The sequence below is a fragment of the Chenopodium album genome, chromosome 25, assembly GCF_948465745.1.
Source record: "Chenopodium album chromosome 25, dcCheAlbu1.1, whole genome shotgun sequence".
NCBI classification, from domain to species: Eukaryota; Viridiplantae; Streptophyta; class Magnoliopsida; order Caryophyllales; family Amaranthaceae; genus Chenopodium; species Chenopodium album.
The window spans coordinates 11,147,279-11,167,568 of NC_137858.1; the positions used below are offsets into that span (position 1 = coordinate 11,147,279).

Sequence of the window (20,290 nt, forward strand, 5' to 3'; positions counted from 1 at the left end):
ATTTTGAACAAATATTGTTGTAAATTGGTGGGTATTTTATTGAAATTAGGTTATTATTGTTGAAATTTTCTTGGTTTAAATGAAATTTTGTTAAAAACCACCTTTAAAATCCTTGTTTTTGTGAAAAACTGTATTTTTTAAAGAATGTTGTAAAAAACCACTCAATTGAAAATTGTTGTTATAACTTATAATCGAGTGAGTGTAAGAGGTATTGCCTTGTTTGTGGTGTCGTGGTGGTTAGGTGATGTCCCTTAATTTATTAATTACCTGTCTTTTTCTTTCCTTCTCTTAATTATTAAAACACGTTTTGTGTGCGCGGTTGGTTACTCTATGAAACCACTTGCAAAATAACCCTTTAATATTAGCTAGATAATCCTTGTAATACTGACTAAGTACTCCTTTTTTTAAGATAATCCTTGTAATAGTGACTAATTACTCCTTTTTTTTTTTTTTAGTATAGAGTCTTTCTTATTAGTCTCATTAGTTTCAAATACATCTTCTACAAATTATTTCTTTCAATAAAAAATAATATTAGTTCCATTTTCTTTTTCTCAAATTTTATGAAAAATCAAGCTCTCTCACAAACAAAAGTTTTCATCCTCACTCTTCATTAACTAGAATAATGATGGGTTAGAAACTTAGAATTGACAAAACGTGTACCTTCAGTGTCCTGCTATGTTAGTGGCTCGTCAACGTTACTATAATACGTAGTATATAATATAACTAGCCAACTAGGTATGACTAGGATTAAGCAAATAAGCAATATATAAACATTAAACAATATATAAAGCTTTTCAAAAAAAAAAAAAAAAAGCAATATATAAAGCTTTTCCAGTACAAATCTCTTTCAACTTCTCTTGTATCTTTAGCTACTAGCCTATTAAATTTCACATTGTTGTAATTGTTGTTTCTCGCAATAATTAAGAGCTGAAGACCAATATTATTTAGGTTGAACTTAAAAAAAGAAAATGGAGGGGATAGGAAGTGGAGAATGGCCAGCAATAGGAATCGATCTCGGAACCACATACTCTTGTGTGGGAGTATGGAAGCATGATCGTGTTGAGATCATAGCGAATGATCAGGGGAATAGAACGACACCGTCTTGTGTCGCCTTCACCGAAAACCAAGGCCTTGTTGGCGACGCTGCTGCTAACCAGGCTACTGCAAATCCTATCAACACCATTTTTGGTCAGCACTTTCTTAGTCACATCTTTTTTTTTTTTGAAGAATCTCTAATTTTCTTTCTTGTTAACTTATTTAATTTTTTAATACGCACTAGATTGGTTAGTACTTTTGCAACACATGATTTAAATTAAAAAGAATGATTTTTATTTCTATAAATATTAGAAAATAACACCACAAATTACAAATTTTTATTGTAACACCAAATTAAAAAAAAAAAAAAAAACTTTTATCATAACACCACAAAAAAAATTCAAAATTTTGATTTCACCACCTTGTAACGGATTCTTAGATGGTTTCCGTTAGTAAAGTCATAACAGACACGTGCCAAATTCTTATTGGTTTTAAACATTGAATAAATAATAATAAAAAAAACCCTAGCCCCAAACCCCACCAGCCCCACCACCAGTACCACCTTCCTCAGCCGCGCCGACTCCCTAACCCTTGTCGCCAGCAATCCTTACCCCCACCAAAACCGTCGTAACCAACCGAAAACCACCCGGCCACTTCGAAAACTACCTTACCCTTGTCGCCGGCAATCCTTACCCTTGTGTTCTTATAGATTAAGGGCCTGTTCACATTTACTTAATTTCAGTTCAGTTCAGCTCCAATCAGTTCAGTTCAGTTCCAATCAGTTCAGTTCAGTTCAGTTCAGCTCTTAATTTCCCTCTCACATAAAATATTCATTTCAGCTCAATTCAGTTCAGTTCAGTTCAGTTCCAATCAGTTCAGTTCCAATCAGTTCAGTTCAGCTCAATTCAGTAAATATGAACAGGCCCTAAGAGAAAATTAGAAGATTCTCTCTTGTTAAAAAAAGTCAAAGATTCCAAACAAGAACATTATAATGAAACGGATCGGAGGCTCCCTCCATTCCACAATAATGTTCTTGTTTGGAATCTTTAACTTTTTTTTAATAAAGAGAGAATTTTCTGAATTTCTCTTAATGTATAAGAGTAAATATAGTCATGTGGAATCTAGTTTGATTCGTCTTGGTGAGTAGATTATTAATATCTAACTTTTATAATTTTTGCTAGTGTGATATTAAAGATATTTGCGGTCAAAGTTGGGTAAAAATTTGCATCGATTAACGAAATAGGAACATCATTCTGAAATGGAGGGAGCTATAATAAAGCTCTAATCGTGGTAAACTAGCTAATATAATACGAAGTAATTTAAAGCTCTAATATAATAAAGCTCTAATATAATAAAGCTCTTTAGATCTATACGCATAAAACTCCCACTTTACTCAAAAAATGAAGACTCTTATACATAAAGAGCACATTCACCAAATATGGTTTTTAGTGAAACCATAAACATTAAGATAAAGCATAAAATCGTACTATAAATCCTTTTGTAGTTTGTACAACACGAGTAAATATGATTGGGTAAGTTTTGTATGTGGCTAGTCACATGGTGTGATCATATGAGTTTATAAGAGTAATCATCATTTCTATGTATTAGTACGTAACCTTATTTTTTCATTAGAGTAACCCCATGTTGTCGGTAAAAATAATCTAAATTCATTATATGAGTAAAATCAAGTAATTTAGAAATAATTAACCCCATTTGTTCATTCGAGTAACCCCTATTCTTTTGTTTTAAAATGAAAGAATAATTCTATTTATCTAAGAGAATAATATCTTTTTCTCATTTAAGTAATCTAAGGTACCCCATTTGTTCATTACCGTAACTCCTATTACTTAATTAATTGCCATATGTATGAGTATATGACTATATAAAGTGGCCACACCATGTGGCTAGCAACATATAAGAATTTGTGAAAATGATTTAGGGTCTGTTCACATTTACTGAATTGAGCTGAACTAAACTGAACTGATTGGAGCTGAACTAAACTGAACTGAACTGAATTGAGCTGAAATGAATATTTTATGAGAGAAGGAACTGAACTGATTAGAGCTGAACTGATTGGAGCTTAACTGAACAGAAATTAAGTACATGTGAACGGCCCTTAGTTTAGAAAATCTTTTGCAAAAACGTAACAAAGATAAAGTTTAGAAAAAAAAAAATCAATTAATTATAAAACAGTTTTTATAAATAAAATCCTAAAGAAATCTTTTTCATAAACACAAGTTTATCTTTATTAAATTAAAAGTCTAAATTTACTAAATCGTCTAGCTTTATCACATTTCTAATAAGTCTCATACATCTCTGTCAATCTTTTGCAAAAACCGAAAAACATAAATAAGGTCCAACTTAATGATACCATGCCAACGCACAAACTGCAAAGTAATATAGTGTCAAAGACAAAGATACATCCACCGATATTATTGGTGCACATGATCATTAGCCAAAAAAAAAAAAAAAAAAAAAAGTTCGATTTAAAAAATAAAAAATAATAAAATAAAAAATAAATCAAAGAGACTACTGTAAATAGATCTCTTAGATGCTAGAGTATCACTCCCGCTGCTTGCTTTCTATTTTATGTCACTGTTTTTTAAAAAACTACTGTAAAGAGAAGAGTTATACTAACAACCGGTCTCTAATGTCAACTTTCGGTTGTACGATGGATTTTTTAAGTACTATTTGAGGGTTTTTTTCTTTTCTTTTTCCTTTATTTTTTTTTTGGAAACAAAGATAGTAAGTACTTGTACTTATTTGGTTGTAGTATGAATTTTTGTGTCAAATTTTAATATCGAAATCAATTTGGTTGTAATACTCCCTCCGTTTCATAATGTTAGTTCTATATGGAATCAATCATATAAAATAAGAAAATAAATATATTTAGAATCTAATATTAAAGTACAACATAATTCATAAATAGTTTAACTTATTTAACTTTTTTGATTTTTTTATTAGGAAAGCACAACTCATTATTGCATAATTTAAGGTAAAAATTTCCTTACTTAGTCATGTCATTATTCCACAATCCATTAATTCCAAAAAAATCAACTTATAGATGATGTATATTCAATATGGGTAGATTTTCTTGAAACGCCCAAAATAGTACTCGTATATGGGACTAACATTATGAAACGAAGGGAGTAAATTTTTTATACTTCCTCCCTTTTCTTTTAAATGCAACACACCCTTTAACGCGGTAATTAAGAAAGGTGGGGTTTACATGATATAATAAACTTTAAAATAGGATGAGTGGTTGTTAGGAGTGTAATTTAGTTGGCTATGTGCTTTAAATAAGGGATATAGTATAATTTCTCCCTAAAGTAACCTTCTTTTGATAGTGTATTGCAAATATTGTGATATTTTCCTTTTAGGGAAGTGTTGCAAGTAAAAGAAAACGGTGGAAGTATAATTTTGGATTGAAATCAACTATGAATTGGACTAAATAAATTTTTTTTTTTTACATGTGATCATTAATTGATGGAGACTCAACATCTCAGAATTCTTGAAACCGCCCCTAAATATATTTTTTTGATGATGATGTGTTAATATAGTCATACAAGTATATATTTCTATATAATGTGAAATGCTCATATACATACATACATATATATATATATATATATATATATATATATATATATATATATATATATATAAAATACGATTCCTTGGATTATCATTTACCACTCTCTTTCGATTCCTTGTATATTTTATTATCTACTTTTGTGTTGTTCATGCTATGCATATTAAATGATTACAGATGCAAAGAGGTTAATTGGGAGGAGATTCACTGATAAATCCGTTCAAAGTGACATAAAACTTTGGCCATTTAAGGTTATTGAATCTCCGACGGACAAAAACAAACCTATGATTGTGGTCACTTACAAGAATAAACAGAAGCAGTTCTCTGCAGAAGAGATATCCTCAATGATCCTCTCCAAGATGAAAGAAACTGCAGAAGCCTACCTTGACTCGGAAGTGAAAAAAGCTGTCGTCACAGTCCCTGCCTACTTCAATGATTCGCAACGTCAGGCAACTAAAGATGCTGGCACCATTGCAGGGCTTGATGTCATTCGCATTATCAATGAACCAACAGCTGCAGCAATCGCCTATGGTCTTGATAATAAGATGGTCACGGGTACAAATAAGGTTGCGAAGAATGTATTGGTTTTTGATCTTGGTGGAGGTACTTTCGATGTATCTTTGGTTAAAATTCGTAAACGCTCATTTGAAGTGAAAGCAGTAACTGGTAACACCCACCTCGGTGGTGAGGATTTTGTCAATCGGACGGTTCAGTATTTTGTTGCCGAATTTAAGAGGAAGCACGACAGGGACATCAGTAATGACCCTAGAGCTCTTAGGAAGTTGAGAAATGCTTGTGAGAGAGCGAAAAGGACTCTCTCATCAACAACTGAGACTACTATTTATATAGATCATCTTTTTGACGGTATTGATTTCTATCCACCCATCACTCGTGCCAAATTCGAAAAGCTAAACATGAATTTGTTTACAAGTTGTATAGATCTTGTGGAGAAGTGTCTGAAGGATGCCAAGATGAAAAAGGGTGATGTAGATGACATAATTCTTGTTGGCGGATCATCTAGAATCGTGAAAGTTCAAGAATTATTAAGAGATTTCTTTGATGGGAAAAATCTTTGCAAAAGTATTAACCCAGATGAAGCTGTTGCATATGGTGCTGCAATTCAAGCCGCAATGTTGAGTGATAAAGGTAACATTAAGGATTTCACTCTTGTAGATGTTATTCCTTTGTCGCTTGGAATCAAGCTTTATACTGAGGAAATGAGAGTTGTTGTCCCAAAAAATACTACCATCCCTGTGAAGAAATTTGATGATAAACTCGTAACATCTGAAGACAACCAAAAATCTGTGACATTTTATATATATGAAGGTGAGAGAAGCAAAGCTGAGGATAACAATTTCTTAGGCGAATTTGAACTGTGTGGGATTCCTCCGGCGCCTAAAGGTGAACAAAAGCTCAAAGTTTGTTTTGAAATCGATAGTAATGGGATCTTGACAGTGACAGCGTATCATGAAGCCACTAACAACAAAAATAAAATCGTCATCACGGATGTAAGGAGTAGGCTATCAAGTGCAGAGATTAATCGAATGATCGAGGAAGCTAAGAAGTACAAGGCAGAGGATGAGGAGTACAACAAAGTTATAAAATCCAAGCTTGCATTGCAAGAGTATGCTAAGGAAATGCAGGATGCTCTTCTTAGCAATTGTAAGAAGTTTCGAGGAAACGATAAAAAGAAGTTGGAGAATGCTAAGACTGCCATTGACAACACCATTACATGGTTAGACTGGAATTCAAGTCTCAATAATGCTCGCAAATTCGAGGACAAGCTGAAAGAGTTGCAGAGCATTGTAGATCCTATTATTGCTGTAATGAAGTCTTGAGGGAGTATTGATGAATGGGATGTTTAATTAAGATATTAGATCATTGTACGAACAAATAAGCAAGTGTACTTCAAATTTCAATTTGTTTTTTTAGTTTTAAATGTTAGGAAAATTCTACTATGGTCCATTTCAAATGGACTACCACTATACTTAAATCTCATTGGATGATTTTACCTTTTTTTTTAAATCATGGTCAAACCTTATTTTAGGTAATTTCTTTTTTTATTCCTTTTTTTTATTCTTTTTTGTTTTTCCAAAATTTAATTACTGTATTTCCAAAATTCATTTTTTAATTTTCGAAATTTATTTACTAAATTCAGTTTTTAATTAAATAAAAAAACAACATTTAATTTAAAAAATAAAAATAAAAAAAAAGTTCATCAAAGTTCTTCGTGTTCTTCGTTGTTCATCAATGTTCATCGACATTCTTCAACGTCCTACAATTTTGTGCAACAAATCGATGAATTTCTCAACGAAATTAAGAGTTACAGTCGTCCATTGATGAAGAAACCGATGGAGAAGAACAGCATTCGTGCGTGGATGGAGAAAACGAAATCGGATTTAAAATCCCGATTCATAGCGGCGTTATTATGAAAGAATTGTACAATATAAATCATCGGATGCAAAAACATCGAATTTATGTATTCGATCAACAAATTTTGAATTATTTCGTTGATATAGGTTATTCAACAAAAACAGTTAAGAAACGGTATATATTTTCTTCGAAACGCTGTTTGATCCAAAATATTTGAAGACGAATTACAATTCGTGTTTGGGTGTAAGGAATTAACATACGTACATATTAGACATTACCTATTATATACATCTTAAATATCAAATGGATATGGCCCTACATTATGTTGGACATTACTATGTAATTTAAATTAACGTGTGACCAATTGTTTTAAATTTTACCTATACATACAAAAATTAAATTCAATCTTGTCAAAAAAAAAAAAATTAATTCAATCTTTAAGGATATCTTTCAACTTAGAAATATTATTTAAATACATTTCAATCTCAATTTATAAAAGGATAGTTTCTAACAAATATAATCCCCCCTTGTTTAGGGAATGAATATAAACCGTATTTATGGAAAAGGAATTCACCAAAAATCAAATAGGTATTTACCTGCGAACACACAATTAAATGAGTATTGGATATGGTCATAACATGTTTTGGACATCACCAATGCATAGTTACAATTTCTGCTATCTTTGTAATAAAGTTAATATGCTAGTTCAAAATTGAAATAAGTCCATTTATTTTGTTCCCTACATAGGAAGCTACCAATTTTTTCTTTTTTTTGTTCGAAACAACCAATTTTTAGATTATAATTTGCGCAATTGGGTAGTTGCTTGGTTTTATCTGAAATGAACCATAGTTTTTATTAATTCATACATGTTTTGGCCCAAATTCACTTTTACTTGTAAAAATTAGTTTACATAATAATAGGTAATGACAAGATAATAAATATGCTAAATCATAAGTTTATTCTAGTTCAAAATTGAAATAAGTCCATTATTTTGTTCCCTACATAGGAAGTTATCAATTTTTTCTTTTTTTTTTTCGAAACAACCAATTTTTAGATTATAATTTGCGCAATTGGGTAGCTGCTTGGTTTTATCTGAAATGAACCATAGTTTTTATTTATTCATACATGTTTTGGCCCAAATTCAATTTTACTTGTAAAAATTAGTTTACATAATAATAGGTAATGACAAGATAATAAATATGCTAAATCATAAGTTTATTCTAGTTCAAAATTGAAATAAGTCCATTATTTTGTTCCCTACATAGGAAGTTATCAATTTTTTCTTTTTTTTTTCGAAACAACCAATTTTTACATAATAATTGGTTTTATCTGAAATGAACCATAGTTTTTATTTATTCATACATGTTTTGGCCCAAATTCACTTTTACTTGTAAAAATTAGTTTACATAAAAATAGGTAATGACAAGATAATAAATATGTTAAATCATATGTTTAGTACTTTGTTTGCAATGGTTATAGCTATGTCAATCGAATTTGGAGAAGAACAAACATATTGCATACACAATAGCGACTTTGTTTGCAATGGTTATATCATGGGCTATGTTTGTGGTCAAATTCTACTGAATTATTTACCTAATGCAATAAGAATTGTGAAATCACTTATACTGTGGGGCGTTCGTGATTTAAATTATAAAAAAAAAGTTTATGTAATGATGTATTAATTTAGCACTTTAAATTACTACTTTAATAAATCGTGTTAGCATAGGAAAATTGCTAATTGAGTGCATCATCCATGACCTTACATAATTTTAGACTAAATGGAAAAATTGTATATCCATTTTAAGTTCAGAAGATGGGAAAATAATGAAAATATTAATGAATAAATAAGTAATTATCATGTTTCGTACATAACACAATTTAATTGAATTTGGTACTTAAACTCGAAGTGTAGAAACATAACACATTTTAATTACATGCCATCAGTAGAATTTTTCCACATAGGGCCAAATATATATTTAGACCTACAGAACATATGAGGTTAAATTGTCTTCACATCGCACATGAAACCACAAAATACTTGACCAAAAAAAAACAATTGTTCTCAGTTATAGATACCTTTCTACAACAGTCGATAGCATAACCATAAAATACTAACTAAAAAAAACAACATAAAAGTCGATAGCTTAATCATCACCAAAGTCATCATTTCCAGAATCAGGATCAGATTCACCATTACCACCACCACCAGCATCACTGCCTCCCAGGTCAGCATCAGGCTCATCATCATCCTCATCATCAGCTTCCAAACAATGTATAAAAACAATACAATTAGTGCCCCTTAATTGTCAGGGTAAAATAATTCGGTAATATCAAAAGTTTCATTATATCATTACATATTAATGTTTTGAACATAAACTTTAGAACGAGTTAAACTTTAGATGTTTTTTTCTAAAGCGCATGGTAATTTAATTTTCTTAAACTTTTCTTTATTATGATGCTATTAGTTAGTTACTTAAGTAAGTTTATGATATATTAAACGCTTTTAAGTGCTGAACTTGTCGTAGGAAAAATGGATACATGTTTAATTGTGATATCACAATATGTGATGTCATAAACTGTTTAAGGTTATTACATATGTTAAAGGAATTATTATTGGTTACATTTCTATGATTGCCAGGATGTGCTTAGTGAAGGCAAAAGGCCATTACCCATTGGAGGATGCAATACAGTTTCTAACAAAAAACAAAAGACACATGATGCTTCCAACTATAATGAGTGGCAGTTACAAAGACAGAGGATAGATGATGAACAACACGGATAACCGGACACTAGAATTTGCAACTGTTTACAGAATATAGCGGAGGATAAAATGAGGGACCCTAATTGGTCTGTTCCTCCGTTGCCAAAAGCATTGTACTTTCAATTGTGCACATTTCATGATGTGATACCTATTGATCCAAAAAGTCCTTGCATAGGAGGAGTACAGCCCGTGATGGAGTTAATTTGGTCAAAAATGAGTGAAAAAAGGGTTGCTCAATCAATGCAAAAACATAAACAAGAAGGAACAAGAAGCAGCACAACAGCTTATGTATTTTAATTTTTTTGAAATTTTTTTAAATTGGTAACGTCATGTATAAATATAGGACATTGCCCAATCGTTTATATTAACAATATAGTGCAGGTTTTTACATGTTAAAATAATCAAGAAATCAATCCACATGGACTATAACTTAATAACAACAAATAAACAAGAAGCAGCCAAACAGCTTTTTTGTTTCAATTTTTTTATTGTGTATCATCATGTATAAACATAGGACATTGCACAATAATGTATGATAATAATAATATGAAAAGATAGGCTGATTGATGGGACTTGCCCAATCATGTATAATAAATAAATAAATAATTAAATGAATAAATAATTAAATAAAATAAAATTAAATTAAAAAAATAATGATAAAAAAAATTAAAAAAAAAACAAAAAATAAGAAGTGTAATATGTTTCGGTATTGTCCATATTGAAAATAAATCATTGCATATGTATATATATACATTCTAAACAAAAAAAAAAAAAAAAAGATTAGCTAATGATGTCTTTAAATATTATAAGAAATTGGTAAATAAAAAAGAAATCTTGTTACAACACGTATTCACTTGTGTACTGCCCAAATATGTTCGAGACTAAACAGTATAATTAGCCCCACTCAAGCGGAAAAATCACTGCACAACCTTTTGATGTTGTCATCGATATTATGCTCGCTGGTAAGAAGCTTTGCCAAGTACTTTAACCGTTCAGCACACATTTCATTTGTCTGTTCAATGGCACAATAATAAAGAGAATTAAATTTATTGCTATTACAATATTGTAACTTTCACAATTAATAAAGTTACAAAACATACTGAATATGTAATGTCCTTCATGGCCCTGATATCACCACACTCGATGTACTTCAATACATACATTCCACAATCACGACTAAAAAGAAGTAGGAAATAAAGTTAACTTAGCAATATAGATTAAACTGATGATTATTTGGGTTAATGCTATGATGGTAGATGGATGTACCCATGTGGTTGCGTATGAACATCTACAAATTGATGTGAAATAACTGTATAGTCTTTGAAAAATCGACCCAATGGATTTCTTCGTGTAGCATTGCTAGCATATTTCATCTGTTCTCTATTTCATAAACCATTGTAAACAAACAAGAACAACAATAACATTAAGGCTAACACACAATCAGATAGTTACCATATCCATTGAAAGAAGCATTCGGCTATTAGTATTCTCTTGCGGATCAACGATGTACACCATTTTATCAAAGACATGATATACTAGTAGGAACCAATTTGGCGCGCCTAATTCCGTAACTGGGATGAATATCTGATGAACATACATCATTTAGTGACGCACATACCATTAAACACATGCAGAATTGTACCAAACAAAAAAGGCGCAAACCTGTTCAATCTTGTCGAGATCTCCAGACGGTACAAAGGGTTCAAACACTTTGTACCAGTAATTAAGAGTAGATTGATTTATCATATGCTGGCACCGTTCATCTGATCTCATTACTATAGTCTGGATGCAGTGTTTAAGTAAACTATTGTTATAAATCATAATGAATTGACATGTGTAATACTAACTATTGTGAATACCTGAAATATTGCTGGCAATATGAGCTTAGTTGGGTCATTTAATCCCATTACCAAATCATATAAGTACACATTTATCAGCTGCATTTGAAGGGAGAAAAAAAATTACAAAACAAATGACATATAGGTTAACATGTCTATGATCATTGAACTAATAAGGGTTAGAAGATTACGATATATCATACCTGAGCAGATAGAAATCTATCTGGATACAAAGACCAAGATTCACCGATGGTCAACCTGATAATTGGTTTATTTTTGGCACAATAGAATTCTTCAGAATGCCGTTCTTTGTGAACCATGATACATATATGTTTCTCCAAGGATGTTAATTTTGATACATATTCAAGAAATAAGGGAGTTGGAGAAGAATGCTGATATTGAAACTGATTCACATCACCATTATCATCACCACCTTGTACTTTAACCTTATTTGTTGGTCCCTACGTGTTATGTATGCGTAGTAATTTAGATAACAATGAACCATAAGAAAATAGGATAATAAATTAATTATGCAATAACCAGCACTGTGTTTAGTCATTGCTGTAAACAAATCATTTTATACGAGATCACCTCTCTGGTAAATGCATTCGTCATGCATTTCTTCTGCCTCTTTGATTTTGATAACTGGGCCTGAAAATAATTTTTTGTATGATGTCACTTATTTGGATCACATAGAGTTGAATATCAAATTAAGAAACATAAAGGAAATATGATATGATTACCAATTCTCCAAGAGTTTGATTATCCTTCTCAATGGAGCACGTTGGAGTTCTTTCATGAACAGGTGTATGTTGCTACAATACACAGTTAGCAATACTTAGCAGTCAGTAGAAAAATTAAATGTTGAGGAATTATTCATGTCTATTACCTTCTCCAATTGTGCTTTTGGTTTGCCCTTATTTTAATGTAATGACCTATATATTAATGAATCATTACCTTTTCTACAATCAGAGAATCATCGATTACTTGATTTATTGCTTTAGTCCTTGGCCTCCTAAAAGGCCTCTTCTCTGAATTTGAATCTGAGGAAAGCATGTCATTTGATTTGTCATTACCAGTATTTGCTTTTGATTTTGCCTTTGGAGTTTTCAATTTGATGTCAGGGCTTTTCGCCTTCTCTTTTGCTTTTGTGTCCTTCACTGTTTCCTCCTTCTCAATAAGGTCCTTAAGTGTTTCAAGACCCGGCGGAAATTGAGGCTCATTAAAACGGATATTACGAATGCTGAATGAATCAATATCGAAGCAATTAACTTGTTCTTCGTTTTCAAAGTCAGTGTTTTCCACCACATCTAGAGTGTTGTCCGCATCTTGAGTGTTGTCCACATCTAGCTTCCTCTTAGTGGTTGAGACACGTGTACTAACAATCAACTCACCATTTGGGCTTAGGAAAGGAGACTTAGAGCGATTTACGAGTTGTTGATTTTGATTGGTCGTACCAATTGATTCTGGAACCTTGGACGTACTATTGGCTAAACTTTTTATACTAGCAACTTCGGTGAGTAGTGCAGCCAATGACGCCTCCATGTTTGACACTTTGCTGTGAATGTCTTTTATCATATCCTTATCTTTCTACAAGGAAAAGCAAGTAAATTACAAGTCTTTATCGAGAACATAAACCCTAGATTATTTATGCTATTTATTTTTTTTTGAATAATTTCAATACATAAACCCTACATATATGATTGAATCAAATAAAAATTAAACAAGTTAATAATTAAATTACAGTACAAATACATATAAACAAATATGATTTAAGTACACTTACATATGCTTTCTTTTTAACCATGGTGTTCAAACACAATATTCGGCAGCCGCAAAATTTGCAAAGAGTTTTCCTTGTACAACGATGGAGATGTGCAGCGTAAAAATATTCTGAAAATAGTAGAATATAATCTTTTCGAATTTGAAAATTATACTATTCTTAAAATCTTTTATACATTCATAATAAGATAAGAAATTAGGAAACTATCCTTTTTATCATTGTTGATTGAACAATTTTAAAATAATATTTCTTATGTTAAAATATATCCTAAAAGATATTGAGGCTATTGAATTTAATTTTTTTTTTAAATTTTTATTTTGACAGGAGATTGAATTCAAATTTTAAACAAGTATTGGTTACGTTATTTTGTAATGGTCGCACATTAAATAGTAATGTCCAACTTAAGGTAAGGGCATAACAATTTATTATTAAAGATGTCCGTAAAAGGTGATGTCCTATTTGTAAGTAGGTGAATACCTAAAACACAAACACGATTTGTTATTCGATTTTGAAATTTTTTGGATCAAACAGCGTTTCGAAGAAAAGATATCGCGTTTCTTAACTGGGTTTCTAGAATAACTCAGATTACCGAAATAAATCAACATTTTTTTGATCGAATACATAAATTCGATGTTTTTTGCATCCGATGATTTATATTGTACAATTCTTTCATAATAACGCCGCTATGAATCGGGATTTTAAATCCGATTTCGTTTTCTCCATCCACGCACGAATGCTGTTCTTCTGCATCGGTTTCTTCATCGATGGACGACTGTAACTCTTAATTTCGTTGAGAAATTCATCGATTTGTTGCACAAAATTGTAGGACGTTGAAGAATGTCGATGAACATTGATGAACAACGAAGAACACGAAGAACTTTGATGAACTTTTTTTTGGTTTTTGTTATTTTAATTTAATCTGTTTTTTTAATTTAATTAAAAACTGAATTTATTAAATCAATTTCGAATATTATAAATTGATTTTCGGAAATAGAGTAATTAAATTTTGGTTAATCAAAAAAGAATTAAAAAAGATTTTGGAAAATAAAAAAAAGAATTATAAAAGGAAATTGCTTAATTTAAGGTTTGACCATGCTTAAAAAAAAAAAGATAAAATCAGCCAATGAGATTTAAGTATAGTGGTAGTCCATTTGAAATGGACCACTGTAGAAACATCCTAAATGTTAGTGTGTTTTATTTATTCATTGAATTCTTATGCGTTTCATGATGCACAAGTTCAATTTGTGTATATTTATATCATTTGTTTAGTTTTTCACAAATGCTTATTATTTCATGACGTGGTCATTGCACATATAAGACAACTAATTAAGTAATGAGGTTGTATATATGGTAAGTGGTGTAATAGTATGTATAATAATCATCATATTGGATTGTGAGCTTCACATATATTTTTATACTACTCCAATTTGATTTTATGAGACAAAGAATAACAACAATGATTGAATGGAGTATCATATTTTGCAATATAACTGTAACAAATTTTCACCTATGTGGCATATAGGGCCTGTTCATATTTACTTAATTTCAGTTCAGTTCCAATCAGTTCAGTTCAGTTCCAATCAGTTCAGTTCAGCTCTTAATTTCCCTCTCACATAAAATATTCATTTCAGCTCAATTCAGTTCAGTTCAGTTCCAATCAGTTCAGTTCAGTTCAGTTCAGCTCCAATCAGTTCAGTTCAGTTCAGCTCAGTTCAGTAAATATGAACAGGCCCATACTTTCTCCATCCATAAGGGCATGTTCTCTTCAGCTTATTTTCAGTTCAGTTCAGCTCCAATAAGTTTAGTTCAATCCAGTTCTTATCTTGATTTCCTTCTCTTATAAAAATATTCAGTTCAGTTCAATTTAGCTCCAATAAGTTCAGTTCAGTTCAGCTCACTTCAGTCAAATGTTAGAAGTTGGAATGTAATTTAGGGACAGAGGGAGTATAACAAAAACTTTTGTGTATGCCCGTTTTACAATACGAGTAATATTTTGTACATCGAACTATAAGGCTAACTTTTATTCCATTTGGGGTGATTTCAAATTATTTATGGGCAACTTTAATCAAATATGATGATTTTAATAGTCGAATAAACTTTGTAGGGCTAATAAAGATACTAGTATTACTTATTGGATTTTGATTTTTACTCATTAAAAGATGAAAAGTTTACCAATAAAAAACTAGGGCTCTTTTGTTTATACTGGGGTAGTTTTTATTTATAATAGGGTACTTTTATTATTTAATTTATGGGTAACTTTTTTTTTTTTTTTTTTTATTTAAAGGACAGCCTTATAACGGATTTACAATGTTTGTTGCAAATCCGTTTTTTAAAAAGCTTGTACAAACATTAAAGCCTCTGATTTGTTCACCTTATTTCTACTTATTTTAGAAAAAATAACTTTAAATAAGTTCATAAAAAATATAATAAGACCCCGTTTACTTCACCTTATTTTTGCGAACTGAAATTATTATTACTAAAATGAAATTATTTTTGCTGAACTTAAATTATTAGTACTGATCTGAAATTAATTTTACTGAACTGAAATTATTTTTGCTGAATTGAAATTCTTTTTACTAATTTTCTATTATATTTCTTCTTTAGGTTTACTGATTTTTACTGAACTGAAATAAACTTATTTTAAAACTATTTTTACTACATATTATTTTTTTTTAAGGTGGAGTGAATAGATCCTAAGTCCAGGAAAAATAAGTTATGGTAAAAGTTGATAATAAAGATTACAAGAACAAATTACCAATTTTCTCAAAAACAAAAAAAAGCAAATTACCAATCTGCTCTTAAAAAAATATTACTTTTAAAATATTTTTGAATATAAATTATATTGCAATTATTGTTGTCAATTTTTAACAAAATATTTACCACAACATAAAACCCTTTTATCCTTCTATTCTACTCGTGTTACAGAAGTCACCAAGTCATTGTAATTCCAACCAATTCAAACACGGGTGCATCTAGGCGCATAGCACCTATATGTTTAGCATGTATATAGGAGGGCAGTATGGGGTTTTTATTATATTTTTTCATTTGATATTTTTCTACAGTGGTACATATTTGTGTATTATAATGTACCATTAAGGTATTAATTGTATTAATAGTACTTTTTCTGTACTATTATACATATGGTGGTACTTTTTGTTATCTTATATCGTTGATTATTTTCTCCTAAAATACCTACCACCTATAACTTATTAGGCTGTAGTGGTACATTTTATCATCCTATATATTTCTAAGGTTTACCCTGTGCAGGAAAAAAAAAAAGTACAGTCTACTGTAGTGAGTTGAAGAACGATGAACAGAGGAAAGGAAGCAAAATTATGGCCGGCGATAGGAATCGATCTCGGAACCACATACTCTTGCGTCGGAGCATGGTCCCCACAACACGGCCGTGTTGAGATTATCACCAATGACTTAGGCAACCGTACGACGCCGTCTTGGGTCGCTTTCAACGAAACGCAGCGTCTCATTGGCGAGGCTGCCACCAACCAAGCCGGCATTAACCCTACCAACACCATCTTTGGTTTGTGCTTTAACCTTTTTCCCTTTATTTTTATTTCTTATTTTCTTGGAAACCCTTGTTATTTTTGTAAATGTAATTTGCTAATAACGTCGATTTTTGTTGGTCTGTAGTCCATATCTAACTATAATGTATACCCTCATTCAAATTGCATCCACTGAATCATGAAAAAAAATATACCCTTTTTATGCTAAAATGAGATGGGTTATATGTAATTATGTATGCCCTTAAACTTTGAATGACAAAATGTATTTGGGTGATTTTGATTTATATTGGAGATATTGTATGGCCAATATAATAGTGTAATTGTTATATGGGTTCTTAGATTGAGACTCTGTTACTATCTGATAGCACAAATAATTTGAGCTATCTTGTTTAGATCATTAATCACTCCCTTGGTCTGTATTGGAAATAAAAGTGATAGACTATTTTGGGATGTTCGGCAAGTAAAGGTCTTGTTTCTTGAAATAATAAACTTAAATGGAGTGGTGAACTGAGGATGGGAAAGAGATAAGTATAATAGTGAAATCAAGATGAATCCTTTGTGGTAATGGGTTATGTTAATTTATAAATTACTTCTTGATTGAGAGTATAAATTGAAGTTTAGTTATAAATTTGATCATTTTAAATGATGTTTTAATGGATTGGGAAACACTTAAATAAAGTATTTCTTCTGTAGGATTGATTTAAAAGTTGGAGCCTTTTTCATCGAAGTCTTGTTAGTTGGACAAGAAATTTTTTATAAGGAAGTTAGTGGCTTTTTATGTGAGCATAAATGCAAAATATCGAATATGTTTTGTGTCATTCATTTAGTGTTGACTGTCTCACATAAAATTTCAAGGCAATGCATATTTATTGGAAAAATTCTCTCGAGAATCTTTTCAAGAAATTATCTCAGTAGTCAATGGCAAAGAGTTTGTCTTCTTTGGCTTTTGGATTGGTCTTTTGAATTTGATATTGAAAGTAATCAGGGTTAATCAAACTCATATCTTTTCAATTAAGGAAATGGCAGTAAAGACCAAATATTTTAAAATGAGAAGATGCTAATAGATCTCTAGTCACTGAGCTTAGTTTGCTCTAAGATGTAATTTAAATTGGCAATGTCCTGTATAAGTGTTAAACTCGCCTTGAACGTAACCATTTTTTCATGTTATTTGCATCTCACATGTGAAGTTCCTTTATCTAGCGGTCTAGCGATAGCTGCTTGTATTAGTCAATTGGTGATGATAATTTCATCTTGTACATAATTGCGTACTATTGGAAGTCAATGACAGAATTTGATTGACTATGCAGATGATAACGAGATCCTTTTTGTTTTTTAAATATGTTGTAGATGCTAAGAGGCTTATAGGTAGAAGATTCATCGATGAAATGGTACAAAAAGATATGAAGCTCTGGCCATTCAAAGTGATCCCTACTGCTGATGGAAAGGATTTCAAGAAGCTTATGATTGTAGTTTCTTACAAGGGTGAAGAGCAACAATTTACTCCGGAGGAGATATCCTCAATGCTTCTCATGAAGATGAAACAGATAGCAGAGGCATATCTTGGTTCAGAAGTTAAAAATGCTGTTGTTACTGTCCCTGCCTACTTCAATGATGCCCAGCGGCAAGCAACTAAAGATGCTGGTATCATTGCTGGTCTGAATGTTATGAGGATAATTAACGAGCCAACAGCAGCTGCCATTGCCTATGGTCTTGATATAAAAGGTACTAACAGTGATGTAGCACAAAATGTTTTGGTTTTTGACCTTGGTGGTGGAACTTTTGATGTCTCTTTGGTCTCCATCAAGAAGGATGTTTTTGAAGTAAAAGCAGTAAGTGGCGACACCCACCTTGGTGGAAGAGATTTTGACAATAGATTGTTGAACCATTTCATGGCCGAGTTTCAGAGGAAACACAACAAAGATTTAAGTGCCAATTGTAGGGCTGTTGGGAGGTTAAGAGCTGCTTGTGAGAAGGCTAAGAGACTTCTGTCTTCAACTACTGAGACTACTATTGACATTGATTGCCTTTTTGAGGCAGTGGATTTCTCTTGTAGTATAACTCGTGCCCGATTTGAAAAGATGAATATGGATTTGTTCCAAGATTGTATGTTACCTGTTCAAAAGTGTTTAAGAGATGCCAAAATGGAAAAGAGTGAAATTCATGATGTTGTTCTTGTGGGTGGGTCAACTCGAATACCAAAGATTCAGCAATTGTTGAGAGAGTTTTTTAGTGGAAAGGAGCTTTGCAAAAGTATTAATCCTGATGAGGCTGTGGCATGTGGAGCTGCATTCCATGCTGCGGTCTTGGCTGGCGTAGGTAGCGTTAAGAATGCTGTGCTTGTGGATGTTGCTCCTCTGTCCCTCGGAATTAAAGTACTTGGTGGTGGTGTGGGAGTAGTAATTCCTCGAAATACAACTGTCCCAACTAAAATGGTCAAAGGATTTACAACTGCGGATGATAACCATACAAAAGTATCATTTGCAGTGTATGAGGGTGAGATGCCCATTGCTGAAGACAACAACTTATTGGGAAAATTTAGCTTGTATAACATCCCTCCAGCACCTCGAGGTGTCCCTAAGTTTGATGTCTGTTTCAACATTGATGCTGATGGCATCTTAACTGTGTCTGCAGTGCTTGTTGGCACAAACAACAAGGACCAAATCACCATCGCCAATCACAGTGGGAGGTTATCAAAGGAATCAATTGAAAAGATGGTGAAGGCAGCCGAAAAGTACAAGGCTGAGGATGAGGAGCGCAAGAAGGCATCCATAGTTAAGAACAAGTTGGAGAATTATGTGTATGAGGTAAAGGGTACCTTAAGAGGTAGTAGAAGGAAGCTGAATAACAAGGACAAGAGAAAATTGGGTGATGCGATTGAGCAGGTAACCCAATGGCTGGAGTGGAATTATTTGCTTGTTCAAGCTGTCAAGTTCGAGGAGAAAATGGAAGAGTTTAAAAGCATATGCGAGCCGATAATTGCAAAGATGCACCAGCAGGAGGATGGTTCTGCTAAGGCCAGCGGTGGTTGCTCCAAGATCGAGATTATAGAAATCGATTAAGCTTTAATCAAGTAGCGAACCTGATCACAACAAAGATGTTCGAGCAGCAGGGGAAGGATGCTTTTAAGGTGCTTGTCCCATAAATTGAGATCAGAAGTGTTAGGAGTAATTTTGGTAAGGAGTTTTCTGAAACAAGCTTCAGGTATGTTAATATTATAATACGTATGTTAGTGCAGGTTGCTCATTAGACTAGCTTTTGTGAATGATGAATATTCTGCTAGGATAGAACTCTGATGCTAAGAGTCTTAAAAATGCTTTAAGCAGTAATTTCTTTTTGCCTTTTGTTTAAATATATGACTTTGTTAAGCATGAAATTATTTATTTTCAG

At 31.8% G+C, this 20,290-nt stretch overlaps 1 protein-coding gene and 1 pseudogene across 1 annotated transcript; both read left to right on the forward strand.

The window, feature by feature from the left end:
- Window positions 1-851: 851 nt before the first annotated feature.
- Window positions 852-6,825, forward strand: LOC145614122 (heat shock cognate 70 kDa protein-like). Its single transcript, XM_081669123.1, has 2 exons — window positions 852-1,188; window positions 4,805-6,825. Exons 1-2 carry the CDS (start codon window positions 969-971, stop codon window positions 6,463-6,465), a joined length of 1,881 nt encoding a protein of 626 aa, XP_081525249.1. The 5' UTR covers window positions 852-968; the 3' UTR covers window positions 6,466-6,825.
- A 6,991-nt stretch (window positions 6,826-13,816) lies between these two features.
- Window positions 13,817-19,962, forward strand: LOC145613659 (heat shock 70 kDa protein 18 pseudogene; annotated as a pseudogene).
- The last annotated feature ends 328 nt before the right edge of the window (window positions 19,963-20,290 follow it).